This window comes from Mytilus edulis, chromosome 1 (genome assembly GCF_963676685.1).
Source record: "Mytilus edulis chromosome 1, xbMytEdul2.2, whole genome shotgun sequence".
NCBI classification, from domain to species: domain Eukaryota; kingdom Metazoa; phylum Mollusca; class Bivalvia; order Mytilida; family Mytilidae; genus Mytilus; species Mytilus edulis.
In genome coordinates, this window is record NC_092344.1 from 72916588 (window position 1) to 72936481 (window position 19894).

The following is a 19894-nucleotide window of genomic DNA, read 5'->3' on the forward strand; positions in this document are numbered from 1 at the left end:
CTACTATATATATAATAACATTCTTTATCTGCCTGCTCCAAGTCAAAAGTGTGTGGTTCAGAGGTTGTCGTTGGTTCATGTTTCATTTTGTTTTGTTATAAATAGGACCTTTCTGAATTGAATTGGTTCATAATCTTCTTGTCGCATCTTTTATTTATACCCGACTTTAAGGTATGGGTTTTTCTCATTGTTGAAGGTACTATGGTTTCTATAATTGCTTACATTTACTTCATGTGAGCTTTGTTGTATAGTTGTCTCATTGGCAATAATATCATACAACATCTCCTTAGTTTTACAATTATAAAAGTTATTTTTTTTCCCCTATGGATGTATTTGTTCCCTTAAAATGCTTAAGCTTGAACGTAAGATGATATTATATTAACATAGGTCTTTAGATTGTTGGAGACCGGTACAATTACTGGACGACACCGGGATGTTACATTTTGCTTAAAACATGTAGTATCCGCAATGCTGTTGTCATGAGATGGTGAATGCATATGTTTTTCAGAAGTATCATTTGGGACATCAAACGTCTGTGACCCTCATCCATTGATGGTTAATTGAACGTGACTGTGTGAGCAAAAAAAAAAGAAACAAGAAAAAAACACAAAAAACATCTATTTTAAAACTACCGTGGTAAGAAGTATAGATTTAGCAATCCTATATTTAGTCCCAAAAATTAGTCCTTTCGTTATTAAAACCTCCCACAGAGTTATAGTTAGAGAGAACCGTCCTATTCGTTGTTGGACAATGCTTTGCCGACAAAAATGCGAGTAGGGCAAACTTGATATTAGCGGTAATTTATTAACAACTTTGCATTGATCACACGACTAGCTTTTTTCATCGATGAGGAAAAAACAGTTTTTTTTCCCCAAACAAAAAAAACAAAATGCTCTATAAATTATCCAATTCCTTTCCAAGGTGTAATGCGTTTTGGGAGATCATGATTGACTAAAGCAAACTGTTGATATATTACAAGTAACAGCAAGACAAATCAAGGATATTTGTTTCCTTCTCTAATATCCCATAACATGTATCAGATGCATTGTAGTTCCGTAACAATAAATTTATATCATGTTCATATCTTATGGACATATATTTAAAACTATACCATTGTAGTAATATTTTAATAAAATTTTAACATCTTCTTTAAAATAACAACAACAAACTCTCTGCATTGAGTTAAGAGTTTGAAATAGAACAACAAATAATGAACGTTTTTATTACTATTTGTTTTTGTAATTTACATTGATGGAGGTAAGTATATTGGATTTTTATAAATGACAAATGATTCGATCGTTCAAACACTACGAACTGCATCCGTTTATATTTTTGATAGGTTTTGCAATAAATGTTTTAAACTTGCATGGTAATGTTAACACAAGTACCTTTGATAACCATTAACACAAATCACACAATACTGTGGAGAAAATAATAAAAGGTATATAAAATGGGTTACACAAAACGAAAAGACATAAAATATTGACGCCTTTTTAGACTGTAAGAATTTTCTAAGTATTCGCATACAATGAATCGTTTGGATCTCCTTCCAGTAGCACTCTGACACACTTGTAACAAAACTCGTATTGATCCTACAATTGACAAAGCAAATTAAATTTAAAAGATAGGTCACTCATACAAAATTTTATGAGTGTCTTTTCTGCAAAATTAATTAATGTCCAAAAAGGGAAAGAAGAGCAAATCTGAAATATTAGATATTGGGGTAAAGTTTTCTGGTTTTAAATAAAGGAGTTATTAAACACTGAATCCTTCAAAACGTTGAAAATAACAAACGTTACAGGTTGGTAGCACCCGAGTTTTGAAGACTGAAAATATCATATACATATTTTACGGGACAATTTGTTTAGTTCATGGAATGCAGTAACTGTTGTAACATATATTTTTTCCATTGGGTGTAATTATGACTGAGAATAGAATCACTTAATGTATAATCAATATTTCATTACATGGTAGAATTACTACACTAAAAATCTCGCACAAATAAAAAATGTACACTTGTTCAATATATTTTAAAGAAAATTGCCATTTCAGTCAATCTTTGTTGTAATCAAGAATGTCTTAAAACTTCAATCATAGAACACGGGAATGTACATGTCTTATGAAGAAACAGAACAAATAACAATACTTAGGACATATTTGAGTCAGTGGTTGATTGCTTATTTGCACGAGATAAAGTAAGACTTACATATGGCACAATTTCTTAAATGTTATAAATCATAATGGGCAATTTTCATCATCTGTTTTTTACAGTCATTAAATGTTATGTTTTACATGTTATAGGAAAAGTTCATTAATTAATTGTATGTACTCGCTTAAACCACACGGTAAATTTACAATCATTAGGATTCTTTAAATCATTCAGATTTACAACTACATGTATACGTAAATCTAAGCTTCAGTATATAAATATATCAACAATTCTATAAAAAAAACTGTTTTGAAATATCTGATTGTCATCTCTTATTCGCATATTTTGTTGTCAAATGATGGGACAATGTCAATGTTTAATAATGTTATATCCAATGATTGAAAAATATAACATACACTTATTAATTTCCCGTCTAAACACACTTACAAATTCCACAAGGATTTCTGGTCGCCTCGTTTGCAGTTCTCTCACTACTTGGAAAATATCAATTTCCTCATCAATCTGCATTTTGTTCAAAATTAATTTCAATGCCACAAATAATCCGCTCTTACTACAACCATCACTGAAATATTGAGAACCGATTGCAAAATCATGTTATTATTTTGATTAATAAAAAAGGTAGTAACACGTTTTATCATTTGGTGATAACCATTTGTTATTATTAGAGTGACGATTAACACTATCAAATATTCCCATGCTTATGTCCTGCTCTTCGGCAGCTGTCGACACTTGTAGAACAGGGACGCTTAGTACACGATGATTTACGTTAAGATTCGTGTTGAACTGTCGTTATCATGATTTCTACATATTATAGTAGTACTGTATGTTTTATGCTTTACTGTTGCCGTTTTTCCCTTGTGATAACCCCTTGGTATATGATGCCACTTTTTGATATTGACAATTTGACACGATAGTTTTTATTATTAGATTTTCAGACTAAAATGAATTAAAGAAATTTGAACAGTTTTCGAAAAGTAAGACTAGTACGTAGACATGTGATAAAGTTCCATATGTAAATGTAAACCTTCTTTATTAATCTACACGTTAGTTTTAGGGACATACCTACACACTACAGTGATAGGACATTTGTGTGTTTCCCAGCAGGTTTGTACACGCTGCAGAAGATCTAAAATATATTCTGGTGAAGGTGGTGCATTACTGATTGTCCAATCCGTAGCAGTGAACACATTAATTGAGATCTGTTCTTTATTTTTCTGTAAAGGAATATCAAACTAAAATAATATTTTGTAGATTTACTCCAAGTGGATTTTAAATTGAATTGGTTAAACATTTTTAGGAGAAAATTTATACTAAAGCGATATTATTTAACTGATCTGAAAAATTGATTTGTTCAAAATTACTTAGTCTAGTTTTATTCAAGTTATACATGTCTGAGACACGAGCAGCATTGTACTTAGAAATCGCGTGTTTGCACGCAATAACAAATTAAATAAAACACATTATATACATATTCAAGCGTGTGAATGTGAAGGAGGCGTGTTTATATTAATACGTTATTATAAGAATGAGTTCCTTGTTCATGAAATATGTCGCGAGTATTGAATTTGATGCCGACGAATATAAATTATTTTTTTCTTTTCAACATCGGCTGAAGACGAAATGTCGGTTTAGTATGTCGTAAGATATTCATAATTATTAAGTTTAACAATATTTTTTCTCGTTCTTTACGACAAATGAAACTCAAAAGGTATAAACCCTGAGCTTGTGAGAAGTCAAGAAATGTGTTACGTTCGCCAAATTCTGTACAAATTCAAAATGGTGTAATTTACTGAATTGAGTAATTGTATAAACTTATAGGATCGTATTTACCGTATGATGTAAAGTTAGCTGAGGCTCTTCCGGTGCATTTTCAGTTTCTTTTACAATACTGAAATTATCGAACTGGAGCATCTCTTTCTTGTCTAACCATAATGGAGCACCCTGGAGAGAAATAAAATGTATCCGTAATCGACCAATTCTAAAAACAGGATACACGCTTCTTTAGCACTGTGCAACAACTTTTTGTTTATATATTCCGTGTCAGAGGACATTAGAGCAATTCAATATCGTTATAACGTTGTTGTTTTTATACAAATTACATGTATATCCCATTGAAACATATTTGCGACAATTTGTATTCACTTCCTATTCTTACTCTCGAAAGTTTCGGAAATCTTCGCTTTCAAAATGTATTTTCTAAATGTTTTTTTTTTCTTTATGAATATTTATAATTAGGTTATTAAACCCTCTCATAAGGAGAAGCAGGTCCAAGGTCAACACTTTAATATCGAAATAGTATTTCGATACCAGTTGTGATACCAGTGAATTGCCTGTTTTCGTTTTGTTTGAAAGCAAGTCAACATTAAAATGATGACATCAGCTAGACAAAGAGGTTTTTCGTAAGATCACTATTACTAGATACTCAATGATATCCGAAGTAACAAAACATTAATCTTACCTTATTTTCTGGATCTAACAAAACAATTATTCTGGAACTGTGATCATACATCATTATCCAAAAATCAATTACAGTTTCAACAAGTGGGCATTGTGTTACACACATTTTACTATCAGCTGCATAGCCCTGTAATAAAATAATTCAAATATATATCAAGATAAAAGGCTTAAATAAGATTTAAAATCACAGTAAATTCATTTGAATTTGTAATGATGAATAGTCTATAACATATATCAAGATTCTGACCTAAAGTAAATCATTTTTTTATGGGAAGCTTTTTCAATTGTGTGTATTGTTTTTGCAATTAACTCACTAAATCGAATTTCATTTAAAGATACAATTGAATAATCTTAGACCTACTTATGTTTTTACAGATGATAATTTCTAAACCGCCAGCCCATTAATCAAGTGTTATTTTGGTTTTCAATACTTAATACTACCGCGCGATGATCGGGTACTCGATTGAACGTTGAGATCCTATGTTTTTATGTAGTAATGGAGAAGACTTTTTAAATAAATTAAACTCACTGGAATTATCACGGCGTTGATGTAGTCACTTCTGCTTTTACTATAAGACATTAAGTAAGGTCTGTAATTGTCATCTGCAACATATCATTTGAAAAAAAAACAATTCTATATTCTAGCGCATGTAATAACAACATTGCATCTTATAGCTATAGGATCGAATGACGATTAAAGAGTTTATTTTGTATATTTTGCATACTTTTTTGTTTTTTGTTGTTGTTGATAAAACTTATGTATTGCATAACATGCATAATACACAAGTTTAATCTTAAGGTAAGGTTTGCATGAAACCTGGATTTTTTTCTTAGTGATATTATATCAATATGATACATCAATTTGTTCAGAGAGGACTACCCAATCATTTAATGAAAAAAAATCGAACATCGCCCGTCCCGTTTTTTCAGGTGAAAAGCTCAAAATTCCGATTTTTTACGATTTTTAGGGAAAATTGTATTTTAATTCTTCTGAAATAATAATGTATGCGAGTGACTATAAAAAAATAAAACTAAATAAAACATGTATAAATAACTGTGGTCCATTCATTAATAATAAATTTTAATTAAAAATATAAAAAAAATCCTAAAAACAAGATTTTTTTATTTTTGGGTAAAAAAAAAAACCCGTTGCCATGGCAACAAAAAGCAAAAAATATCCCTTTTCCGGGTCCACCGTTTTTGTAAAAAAAACTGTGAACTTGAGGAATTAACTATTTGCATTGTAATGAGCTAATAAAATTGGTTTGTCCCCGAACTCGTTTTTACGGAAATGGCCGTTATATGTGTTTAAATTTCATTTCTGTAAAACACAAAAATATTTTTTTTGTTGATCTGCAAAGAACAAAGTCATCTTTAATGGCATCTTTTTTATAAAGAATCATTTTGTCTTGTAACACTTTGGGATTGACCATAATCAATGAGAGAAAACCGTGATTAACTTAGGGATGACATCAAAAGATCAATGTAGGATAAAAAACTTAATTCAAATAGTTTGTGGGTAGGGGGGATAAAAGTTGCTGCAAGTTTTGTTAATTTGACATCGATTTTACATATAGCCATATCGGTTAATCAATTTTCCCAAATTAAGTTATGAGGGGGAGGGGGAGGGTCAGAAAACAATCTATGTGAATTAAGTTTTTTCTTTTATCCTACATTAAACTTTTGATGTCGTCTCTTTAACTTTTATGCCCACAACTATCAGTCGGAAGGGTAGGTGTTTAACTTTGGTCATACTTGTGTATTAATACATGTACAAGACTCTGATTTTGAAGGAAACACTTATATTCTTTCAGTGCTTCAAACTGTAATATTTTAAATCTTAGAAAAGCATTCAAATTGCCATTAAAAGTAATGAAAATTGCTTCACTGCCCCATGTTTGGTAAATTGTTTGTATGCAGCAATTGGATGAAAAGACATCAGTTTTGACTATAGTAAAGTCATTTACAGCAGCCGTGTTTATTCCATTCATTTAAATCTAGACATCAACAAATGTTATTCAAATATGATCGTGAAACATTTATGACTAAGCAGGGAAGCCTTGCGGAAGAAATATAAGATTACTGGTATTATTTGTTCAATTGTTACACATGATGTGCAGATTTTGGGTCTTTGACCAAACAAACAAATTACATGCTCCTTATACATGATGAAAGACGAAACAGACGATGGCCTTGGAATACAAATGACCAGCCGTATATGTATTGTTGATATTTAAAATAAGAAATGCAGTTATGTAGACCTGTAATATGAAAATCTTCCACATTTCAATAAATTAAAATCAGTTCAATGAAGTTCACAGGAGTTACGGCACTGTAGTTGAGGAATCCCCATCATCAATTGGCGATTTGATGTTCGCAAATGCAGTTTTACTGTCCACGCGTAGGGGAGACAGTAAAACGGAAATTTGCGACCGTCAAATCAAATTGACTGTGGCTACTCTTCAACCACAGTTATGTTATTCCGATTATAATGCATTACACAAAGAAATAATACGTTAGAGCTTGGAATAAATGGATAATGTGTACATGGGACACTGATGATGCCCCTATTACATAAACATGAAAGATTATAAAGCATTACGTATAAATTTTTTAACATTTGGTAAAAGCAAACTTAAGTTGGAGAACAGAAACGAAAAATTCAGAAAACGACCTCATAAAAATACTCCGAGCGTCGTCACTACTTTATTACGATCTCTTATATAAGGAGAAAGACTAAAAACTAACAGTTTCCCGGATTTTATAGTGAGTCCGTGTGTAGAGACACATATTACCATCCTTGTTTTTAGATAAATTGATTCAAAGTTGATTAATGCATAGAAGTAATTAGTTTGTTTGATTAGAGGTTGTAAAATGTCCAGTGGCAAATACTTCAGGCATGTTCAGGACGACACAATACAATAGTTGTGACTTAATGCATCCATAAAAAATTACTATTAGAACACTCCGTCAGTTGTAAAAGTGATTGATAAAAATAAAATACATTTCGAATGATGTAAACGTGTGGGTTGTGTGCGTATAAAAATTTGCGGAAAAGACCAAGTTCAACATTCTGTCATTCGTAAAAATTATGCAATAAAAATATCTGTGCATCCTCTATAAGTAAAACACATGGCGCATTATGTAAATTTTTAAACTAAATTGACTAAAAGTGTCACAAAAATGTGCCGTTTTTCATAGTGTCTATAATTTGTATTTATACTGTATAAAAAATCGGAAACGGCGTGCATCAGACTTACTGGGGTTCTTGAAGCAGAATAAACAACACTTCTACCTTGTGAAAGGACAAGACGGGACAAGCCATAAAAACAAGAAATTAGACCGATTTCTATTGAAATCAGCTTCCCATACATTAGTTTTATTTAGGTTTTATGGCGGGAGACAAGAGAAAGGGGACGGGAGAATGGAGAAAGGTATCCCCTGTCCGACCATTCATAAATCTAGAACTGTAAAAGGGACGACATCAAAATTCAAATCTATTCTGTGGTTTTGTGGCAAAAAGCATTGTGCATAAGTTTTATATCAGTTGGTTGAGGAAGACTAAAGTTAGAGAATGGAAACCAATTTTGTAAAAACGGACGTACACTATGATACGTACATTCGGATGAACGTACAAACAGACAAGGATATAACTCAATGCCCCCTTTGCTACGGCGGGGGCATAAAAATGCACATTTATGAAATAAAATAAAACTCCGCGAAACTTCATGAATTGTTTTTGCATAAAGACGTTATGGCTAAACGTGACGTCATATAAATGAAAACTAACAAACTGAAGGTCATAACGTTACTTGTACGATTCAAATTTTGATGGAATTACATCAAAACGACGATTATGAGGTAGGTGTTGTTTTATTTTCGATAAGATTGTAGTTATCGAACATTGGTAAATCAAAGCAATTCAAAATGGCGGGTCCCTCCTTCTTTCAATTATTTGAATTCGAGTTATCTCCCTGTGTACGCAAACCTTACCATAATCGTTGACAACATACATTTCAACGTAATTTTGTACATTCAGTTACCCAAACCATGTAGTGGATTATTTCCTTTCAGTGAATCCTATTCGGAAACTTGGTTTGTAGCAAAATATTGTCATAGATATCTTTAATACATGTTTCTTTATTTTATTATTATCAATGATTGTGTATAACTGACCGTTTCATTATCATTATTGATTGTCTACATATGTTTAAAATAAAAATAAATGTCATACTCGTTGTTTGTTTAAGTTTCTGTTTTTTAATCTATGTATTACCAAAATATAATTTGTTGCATACGTATACTTTAATTAAGTAGGGAAACTCATTAATATTTAGATGTTTTTATAGAAAGAAATTTACTTACTAAGTCCTATAGTATGCAAACATAACACTGCATTCTTCTAGATAAAATATTGTTGATAACATTGTTTTTATATGACTTTTACCTAAAACAATATGTTCATCGTTATTAATATTGCTTTCAATTAACGACAACACACTCGTTAGGTCACGGTCTGAAAATGTGTATTAGTACTAAAACTATTTACGTGCAAGAACAGCTGTCGAAGAATTCTTTGTTTTGTTTTCTTTAGAATTTGCAGCAGTAAAACTTTTCGCAGAATATAATGGTCTCAGCGTCTGCAATCTCTAAAATGTTAAAATAAGAAAATGAAGTAATATATAAGAACATATATGCGATATATAGTTATATGACTCTCTTATCAAACAAAAGTATATAAATGAATTTCATAACAATAATAAAACTTCATTCAAACAATCATGCATTGCATATTTTGTCTTCCAGTTTAACACAAGTACTGTCAAACTGGTCGCATGTTAGTACATACATTTAAACTGCAAAGTAACATAAGAATAAACGATGTATTAATATTATCCGTCATCTTCTACAAACAGCCACACAGTGCGTTAAATATACGTTAATGTTACATGTAAGACAACTTTTACATGTGTAATTTTTTATTTTTTATTTTTTTTTAATTTATAAAAAAAATGTTTTGGGGACGCTTAAGATGTAAGCATGCTGGTTGTTAAGAATACGTCGTGATAACAATATATGTTACCTGAAACTCTTCACTGTACATTGTTTGATTTTTTGGTAAAGTTTTATTATCTTGCTTTAGAAGTTGTCCACAGAAATCATTCTTTTGAATGGACGTATCTGGAACAGTAAATAACTCAAGCAGTGCTTCAAACACGATCTCATATTGTTCCTGCAAATGTAACATGACAATATTAAAGAATGAATCATATTAGAAATACGGTATTCAAATCCTGTCTACACGCTAGAGTTATCACGTGCACTATCAACAAACTTTTTTTTAACAATTTATAAAGCTGACGCAAAAACAAATTATGGAGGAAATGACCCATTCCAACATGTTCAACTCTGCAACATTTATTCATGTGACTGTCATGAGTCAAGAGCATGTATTTCATTGGTTGCCATTGGTTCATGATCGTCATATTTGTTTTTCGAATACCTTTTGTTATAAACTAAGTCGTTAGTTTTATTTACTATGTGGTTGAGTTTTTCTCATTGATGAACACCGTACGGTTGCCTATCATTTCTTATATTTATCTCATTTTCACTTTGGTAGATAGTTGTTTCATTGGCAATCATACCATATCTCCTCTTTTGTATAATTAACAAAATTGAACTGTTATTGATAAAACTTGCTTCTGTGATGAATCTTTTTTTACTCTATCAAAGATTGCTTTATCAGCAGTACGTTGATGCAAATCTGACCTATATCTAACCATGCTAATAGATATAAAAAAGGTTATGTTATACAAGTGTTTACTGCACTGAAATCGATATTATATTGTTGAACAAGATAGCATCAGATATTTAACAATAATTAATGGTGGAATATTGTCAATTTACCTCTGAAGAGGGAATGTTTAACATATACAAACATAGTAAAACCAAGGTTTATTATCAGAAACGTACAAGTCCTTCATCTTGCAACAAACCACTAAGAGTCTAAGAAATAAAATGTGTACGTCGCACGAATCTATACCATTTTCAAATTGTGTTCTCAAATGCCATGACTTTTATTTCATATTTGTATTGTCGAAAATCATACATACATGTGTTTGAATCATATTCATGCGGTCTTTTCTCATCATTTGAACATATTCCATAATATCAATGAAACCAACATTCCTGCTGTTTTCATAAAGAGCATCCACAGCTATGAATGTGCCTGTCCTACCAACTCCAGCGCTAAAACAAAACATGATACATATAAAAGGGGGACGAAAGATACCAAAGGGACAGTCAAACTCATATATCAGAATGTTATCATACAACTGAAGAGAGGGATACATTTTAGGCCCTGAAATTGCACAATGGAAACCTTCTAAAATTCTGCTTATTATTTGATAAATAAACAGATTAATTTACTCTGAATGCTGGAGTGCAATATGTCACTTGTGAAGGCAATATTTATAAATTCGACATCATTTACCGATAGAAGAATTCTGTTAAATGACTTGCACGACAAATTACGATATTACATAAAACTTCGCAAGCCGCAAGCACTTCAAAAGGAGTAATGGGAAATTGACAAGTATTAAGTTGAGCTCATCAAGTTTGTCATTTAGTTTGAAGTCGGTCATTTGCTCCAATATCGAGTAAAATAATAAGATTTGAATCCGACCTCCTACTTTAAATGGGATATATAATATGAAAACACTGATTACAACGTGCTTAAGGGAATAATCAACCTCACTTTCTCCGTATGCGAAATGGTTGTCTTTTAGTCGGAAAAAAATCCTACAAACAAATATACATGTATATCTGATTTAAGATATATGAGATGTATTTGTGTTCATGACTACAATGACTTTAAAATATATCTACTCAAAAGAAAATCAGATGTTGGGATAACTCTCATATTTTGGTATTATATCGTATATGTTTCTACCTGCAGTGGACAACCATTGGACCATTCATATCATATGTAACGCTTTTCACTTTCCTGTAAAATGTGACCAGTTTGACGCTATCTGGAACACCATGATCTGGCCATTCAGTGAAATGAAAATGATGAACTTCCCTTTCTTGCTTGTTCTACAATTATAAGAAGTAAGAACATTAAATTTGAGCTTATAGTCTATTTTTTGTTCTACAATACCGTGTATATATTTATAAGCAGTAAACACTACATTATTGTTTATTAGCATATACAGAAATAGAAAAATACTATTACGTTGAGTTTAAGGTGAGATTAAATTGAAAGTTTGCTTGTTATTGAATATCAATGTAAAACTTATTGCATAAACTTTACCAACATTTTGCTGTTAATTGGAATTAGTGAATTAAATTACCGTTTTATTGTAAACAACAATTAATCTGTACACAAAAACTGTATGATACGTCTCCTTGGTCATTGTAAGTCTAAAGTTATCTACCATGGTTGCTTTATCGACAGATTCAGGCCAGTATTGCTCACATTTTTTCTGAAATACAAAAGTTCAAAAGTGCATGTGACATGAAGATAATATATTTACCCTTGCTTTAGTCAGTTTTAAAAAGATTTGTTATTCAATTTGTAAGCAAAACATACTCAAACAAAGAAGATCCTGCACTGAACGATCGGTCGTCTTTATTTATATAATTATTTCTTGATGATCTTCTTAATTGGGCAATTTTGTTTTTTAGGTGATATAATGTCTTTATGAAACACAAGTTTACCACTGGTATATTTTTGTTATCAATAAAGAAGACACTTACAAAACAAGAAATACCACTAGTAAAGCATCAGTATTTTTTGGATTTATCATGTAATTCGGTAATATTCAGAACCAGACCATGTTAATGTAACATGAAATGTAGCCCTGCATTGTACAAGACCGTCATGCTGAACCTGATTTTTTAACGATTAATTCACAATGTAACAGTCCACATGAAAACTTATCACTTTACTCGGACGCATGATTCCGACTCCGAATTGACCAGTTTTACATTCTACTCATTTAGGCCATGTGCTTAGCGGAAAACAAACACAGCAATTTTCTTCTTAGCAATTTTTTTATGCCTCGGCCAGGGTTCAAACCCAAACCAACTGTACTGGAGTTGAATATACTACTACGAGACAATCAAAGTGGTAAGACATTTAGGATCTGTTCATACTAAATTCAGAATGTTCATTCAGTTGATATGTACATTTACACGTCAACACATTCTGAATTGTCTAAAGTCCTACTGAACATTTATTGATTTACTGCAAGCGCTATGTGTCAACAATACTTAATTTACCACAGTCGATGATTCTTAGAACTGACTGAAAGACTGACAATGACATGTGCATCGATGTCTATGAATCTGTCTGTCCTGTCAATACAAGCACCAAAACCGACAAGCCTAGTATAATTGAATGTCATGAATATATCATACAGGTGGATGGAGGGATGATAAGAGCCATGGTCTTTCTTCCATGTGCCTATATCACCGTGCTTAGTCGCTGCGTAATTATTGCATCAATACAATGAGACGAGAGCAGGCATTATCAGCGACGTCACAATAACTGCGGAAAGTTATCAGCGACGTCACAATAACTGCGGAAAGTTATCAGCGACGTCACTATGTGACGGAAGACGTTATTTCTATTGCTTTCATCAAGCGTAAAACTGTCTATGGGAAGGAAAATCGATCAGTAATAGAACGATTATTTATACTAATTAGCCCCCACAAATTGCACATATAGGATTACTGAGGAAACCGAAAACATTGAGCTGCTAATGTGATTAATTATTACGTTAATATATATAATCTGAACACTTTGGTACAAAAGGTCACATATGAATTAAGATAACAGAAGTATCCTAAATAGATTAGGAAGAAGAATATCAAGGTAACAAACGTAAATGTTTACAAAGCGGTTTAAACCAATGCCATATATACTGCGATCGGTTGCATCAGCATTGGATTGGTCTCCTACTTTGAGTGTATATTTTTTTTATTAAACTATCTGAGAACCTCAATACACATTAATGACTTTGAACTAAAAAAAATCTTATACATGGGGTTTAACATATAATGTGACTGAAAGGAGTAATATTAATAGAAGTACATACCCTTCTCCTCTCTTCTAGTTGCGTTACCATCACTATTTTGCATACATTTTCCTGCCATATCATATGCCAGAAATCTTGTATGGTATTCGTTTTTGGACCTACGAACAAAACAAAAAGCGTTAAAGGACTTAAACAAAAAAAGAAAATGCATAATATATCATTGGTTCAGTTTGAACCTGAATAATGCATCCGAACCCCTATCCGACATAAATATATAAGTCATAATGATAGAAGATTCGATTTAAACTATATTCTATAGCGTTTGCTACTAAGCAAAGAAAATATTTTACGAACCAACTAAAATTTGATAATGCCCTATCGGCTGTAAAAGGCACTTTTTTAATGTTAGTCAAAAACCGGCCAATTTAGCATGTTTTAAACAGACATTAAATATATAAAAAAAAAATATTGACTTAAATTGAATGCAAATCTACCTTTTTAATTATCAAACTATTAATATAAACATGATAAACGAACCTTGTGCTGCTATGTATGCCTTTTCTTTGTTATAGCTCTGAAATCAAATAGGTTGGATATTGTTAGAAGCAGAATGACAATAAAAACTTTTTTTTTATTAACTACACTGTCAATACTTTAATATAATTTATTCCACTTTCAAGCATGGTTGTAAATTCAACAATATTAACTTACCGATGTTTAAATCTCATAATCGGTTAAGAAGATCAATTAAGAAAATAAAAAGAGGCAAGCGCATGAACTCCAAAAGGACGGAAATCGATTGCGTCAATAGAATAAGGTGTCTCCTCCAGTACTACCAGCTATGCAATTCTGCTCTTAGTAAAAACAAACGATGTCAATGACATGTAATTCTTCAAGTATAATGTAATAATGTACAAATAAAGTATCAGGCGCCCAAATCTTTCAACTAAATGCCTTCATTGCATGAATAGATGTTATGGACTCTGAAATATGTATTACACTTTTTTTTTTTTAATTTACTTGACAATAAAAACGTTATAAAAGAGTTATCTTACATCAATGTAACTAGCGTTTATGTAATCATATGTGTTATATCTAGTCAGCACAACCCTTGAGTGGTCATCTACAAGAAAACAGTTAAGGTTTTTACAATATTTACGTATACTAAACGTGTACACCAAAATGTACATGTAACACTAATATTTGTTTATACATATGACATAATTAAACACTTACATTGGAAATTTTACATTTAGAATAGTCAAATTGTATAGTCAAAACATTCAGGGATAGCTCTATTTATCAATTTATTAGTTTTTTGGTGTATTCATGTATTCATTGATACATTTGTCGCTATTATTCGTTTGTTTCTCTGTCCTATATTTTCTCTCATTTATTTATTGTAGTCCTGTCGTGTAATATTGTCATTTTGATGTTATAATTAACACTGCCATTAAAGCGGAAGGTTTGGCATGCCATAAAACCAGGTTCAACCCACCATATTTTCTTTAAAATGTCCTGTAACAAGTCAGGAAAATTGTTACATTATAGTTCGTTTCTTTATGTTTTACATTACGGTGTTGTGTCTCTGTTGTGTCGAAGTTCTCTTATATTTGATACATTTCCTTCAGTTTTAGTTTGTAACCCGGAATTTTTTCTCTATCGATTTATGAAATTTTAACAGCGGTATACTACTGTTGCCTTTATATGTGTATTCATCATGATCGTTAAGTAAAATATAAATATATAAAAAATGAAATAGTGAAGAAAAATAAGGAGTAGCAAACATTTAAAATTTTGTCTTATACATAAATTTGGTGTATTTATTGTCTTCTGATTGGTTAAAACAATTAGCTTTATTTTCAATGTTATCAATTTTTATGGCGACATGCCCTCTCTAATGTTGTGTTTTCATAGGCAAACATCTGTGTACGTTGTTATTCGTATTAATATACATCTTTGAGCCTTATTTTTAATAGAAATTTATTGATAATGAATGGCAATAATTTATTTTGAATTTATTGAACCATAACGCGAAGCGGATTACTGTAAACCAACTTATTTTCGCGGATACTTTATTTCGCGTTTAGCCTTATCTAGTCAACTTCGCGGCTATTTAATTTCGCGATATTCTTATTTACTAGAGTTGTTTAAATAAGGAAAGATCCAAGTTATACATATTCGCGACGATTTAAATTCGCGTCATTTTTCTAATCGCGAAAGTCGCGAAAATAAATCGCTCGCGAAATTAAGTTAGTTTACAGTATTCAATGTGAGGAGTCAAAAAAATTTTTTATGGTTTAATAAATTCAAAATAAATAAGCCATTCATTAAATAAACTGTAAAATGCATATGTTTATTTAGAATAGTTAATAATAGTTATATCGTCGCTGTTATGCAAAAACCTCGTATCTAAGGTTTTCATAATTTTACACCAGGCAATAAAAACTGATTTTTTTTATCGATTATTTAGAATTAAATATTTATGTTCCAATGTATGCAAAAATATCGTATCTTCTAACCAATCAATTACCAAGGCGAGCAAAAATTTCTGCACCTATATTGTATTTTCTAAGCTATACATAATATATTAGACAAAACTGAACCTGTTATAATCTCAGCTGCTAGTGCCATCTTTTTTTTCTTTTGAGATATGATATTTTCGCACAACAAAATGTCTCACCAATCCGACTACACTTTTTCGTCACTTGTCAGAATTCGGGTTAATGATTGGTTAGAAGATCAGATATTTTCGCATTCAGTGGAACATACATATTTAATTCTTAATAATCGATAAAAAGATTTCCGCAAAAAATTGAGATACGAGGTTTTTGCATAACAGCGACGATATGCTTGTTTATTCATTTATCTAGGTATTCATTCATTCATTTTATTCATTTATTCAAATATCAAAAAATATAAAACTGAATTATATAAAATAAAGTAAAAGTGGAGAACAAAATGAGAAAACATTTTTGTCTTGCGCACTTAGGGCCATGAATAGTGAGCTTTATAAAGACCCACTCTAGAGGTTCTATATGTGTGCCTACATTTAAGACTATTGTCCGATACAGATTATAGGTATAAAAATAATGAAGAGACAATACGTACATGGCCATGTTGTAAGAAAGCGATTTTTAACTTTGTTTTCTTCTTTTGAACCTTCAGTGTGAGCATGAACAAGTCCCTTAGGTAAGAGCTAAAAAAGTAAAATTTAATCATATTAACACATCCGTTCTATTAAGTAACAAGTTCGGTAAAAAAGCACAGTGATTAAATAAATGCTACAAATACTGTCAGAACAAGAAGACGAAGATACCAGCTGAACAACACGTAGGATCAAATTAAACACAACCCGCAGTCAAAATATGTTTTTTATATTCTAATTGTTACAGTGGTGTGGCATTAACACTCTTTTTTTATGATACAAGCCTACCGGCACTTTTAGTAATCCTATTCTTTAAATGTATAAATGTTAGATGTTTGAACATTGTGTTTTTGGCTGTTAACATAGATTTTATTTTAATTGCAATTACATTAAAAGAACATTTCATTAATATCTGTAATTACAATGTGATTACACTTATGATTCTACATACTGCGAATAAGTAAAATTTGAAAGTGAACACTGTTAAAATGATGCTAGACTGCATATGACGAATCGTTCAATTCCAGATCTAGTGGTGTTAATTTTAGTCAGTATTAGAAAATTAATCTCAACGTTGAGTACTATTAAATCGGAACAATGCGTCTTTCGTCATATTACTGATGTTTATAAAGTAACAATCTGATAAAATAAGTACTGTTCGACTGCTTTAACTGTTTGTTCTCATGCACCGCCGTAAAAAAAACTTTATCTTACCTCCTACACATTTCTAGGGATATAATTGGTAAAAAGCGTTCTCGTGGAGACCGTGTATATTTGATATTAGGTTAGTAGAGAGGCGGGGCTTATTTCATACACGGTTAGTAGTGGTGTTACGTCCCTTTATATTCCATATTAGATAAAAATGAGACGGGGCTTATTTCATACACGATTAGAGGTGGTGTTACTTCCCTTTATAAAAATCAAACCGATACTGGGAAAAAAATCTTAAAGGTTTCAACAGACGAAGAAATTTATAATAAAGATGTAAATAAATTCACAAAACGCATTTAAACCTAACAAATTCTTATTGCTGGCATAGTTTTGTAGGATCAATGGAAGTAGATAATTTCCTAATGCTAACAATATCGAAGACTGGCTCATTTTGATAGGTCACTAGTCTAAATTTCACGTTAAGATAGTCGGTAAGATAAATTCGTTACATAGTGTGCTAGTGACGTAATACGGTATATATGGGGTCAGTAAATTCGCTCTCACCCCATATGGAATTTACTGACCCCTTATATACTGTATTAGGTGACTATCTTCTAGCACTATGTAACTAATAGTATCTGGTTATGTGATTAAGCATTGCCACTATTGAATTACTTTAGTCTTAGACGGTTATCCTGATTTGTACGACATCTGAAGAGATCGAACAATAAATAAATAAGTCATGTTCAGTCCCTTGAACTCAATTTTTCACTTATCCACTTATTGCAATTCAGTCTTTGTATTAGCCTTATACGATATTCGACATCATGTTAATTTGTACATATAGTTAAACAGATTTTAATGAACTGCAAGCAAATTTTCAGAACAAAAGGTACAAATTTTACTACTGTAACAGTGAATGCGTCTAAAATTTGATTGACAGACTTTAAAGGACTATATGATTGTTCTGTATTTTCTTAAGAGCTGTTCAAATCAAAATGACTTTTTCAGATCAAAATTGTCTAACGAGGGTCAAATGTTTAAATACATGTTAACACCGACATATTCTGCACATGCGTGCATGGAACTTGTTGTCCAATGATTGTAGTTGGTTGCTATTTCTCATTAAAATGGTATTTCCTTTAAAATTATTCGTCAAATGAGTATTGTGTCATATTATTATCAATGTATTGTGTTCAATTGTTTATAGATTATTAAATTTATTTATAATTGTTAAAGTTCCTTGCGATGTCTGTAACTGTTCTTCTTTTCTGTTGGAGCATCATTTTCCTTATTTCTTTTATGTTCAACAATGAACAAACTTTTTCGCATTCTAAATTACACATTAGGAATTTATCTTTTCATTTCTAAAATTTGATATTCAATAGAAAAAAGATCATCTCGAAATGGTTAACACGGAAAATTGATTCCGTACCTCGTATTCATTCTTGAAACCTTCTTCTTTTCTTTTCTCGTTGATGACCTTTTTCAGGTCAGCTATAGGTATTTTATATTGAGTGATTGCTTGTTCAGAAGGTATATTATTATACACGTTTCCTTCTCCTTCCTCGTCATACTCTTCTGGATATTCGTCCATTATTTTAATAACACTTGTTTTACTCTCTATTTTGCCAGTAAAGGGAGGCTTTTCCTTCGCTGAATCTTGTACACTATCGAAATTAAGACATACGCCATCCGTCGTAAGCGCAATGTTATGATCTAAGAGTAAACAGAAAAAACATAATGTTTGACATAGATATATTATTTTATAAAGAATGTACTTTAATATATATATAATATGTTCTTTTAATGTAATTGCAATTAAAATAAAATCTATGTTAACAGCCAAAAACACAATGTTCAAACATCTAACATTTATACATTTAAAGAATAGGATTACTAAAAGTACCGGTAGGCTTGTATCATAAATAAAGAGTGTTAATGCCACACCACTATAATAATTAGAATATAAAAGACCATATTTTGACTGCGGGTTGTGTTTAATTTGATCATACGTGTTGTTCAGCTGGTATCTTGTTGTCAAATATCTTCGTCTTCTTGTTATGACAGTATTTGTAGCATTTATTTAATCACTGTGCTTTTTTGACGAACTTGTTACTTAAAAGAACGGATGTGTTAATATGATTAAATTTTATATATATACAATAAAACACTTCGAAAAAGACAAACAAAATAACAAACACAAAACAAAACAAAACAAAAAACAAAAAACATTCGTAAGGTGTTTTTTTGTCACAAGTAGTCTTACTCATGAATCATACAAAAATCGAGGAAAACATCTTTATTTAGTCAATCTAAACAAAAACAATGTATTGAAATTAGAATGATATCAAATTGATAATTTGTGTAAAATTTTGAACATTGTTGAATAGTCAGCTAAATATCAGGATACAAGTATACTCA

The 19894-nt window shown here is 31.1% G+C and overlaps 2 protein-coding genes across 5 annotated transcripts in view; both read right to left on the reverse strand.

The window, feature by feature from the left end:
• The window catches only part of LOC139489619 (multiple epidermal growth factor-like domains protein 10), a 297206-nt gene that overhangs the window by 51178 nt on the left and 226134 nt on the right, over positions 1-19894 (reverse strand). The gene's annotated exons all lie outside the window — the stretch shown is intronic.
• Positions 1230-19894, reverse strand: part of LOC139489612 (receptor-type tyrosine-protein phosphatase epsilon-like) — a 30742-nt gene continuing 12077 nt past the window's right edge. The window contains exons 9-24 of the mRNA XM_071276213.1: positions 18906-19189; positions 16783-16870; positions 14727-14794; positions 14209-14245; positions 13732-13829; positions 11983-12114; positions 11580-11725; positions 10741-10876; positions 9711-9860; positions 9177-9276; positions 5157-5230; positions 4629-4754; positions 4001-4111; positions 3233-3384; positions 2597-2732; positions 1230-1592 (exon numbers count right to left, since the gene is read on the reverse strand). Coding sequence (XP_071132314.1) covers positions 1512-1592; positions 2597-2732; positions 3233-3384; positions 4001-4111; positions 4629-4754; positions 5157-5230; positions 9177-9276; positions 9711-9860; positions 10741-10876; positions 11580-11725; positions 11983-12114; positions 13732-13829; positions 14209-14245; positions 14727-14794; positions 16783-16870; positions 18906-19189 — 1919 coding nt within the window. The 3' untranslated portion in view covers positions 1230-1511. The remainder of the gene's footprint in view (positions 1593-2596; positions 2733-3232; positions 3385-4000; positions 4112-4628; positions 4755-5156; positions 5231-9176; positions 9277-9710; positions 9861-10740; positions 10877-11579; positions 11726-11982; positions 12115-13731; positions 13830-14208; positions 14246-14726; positions 14795-16782; positions 16871-18905; positions 19190-19894) is intronic.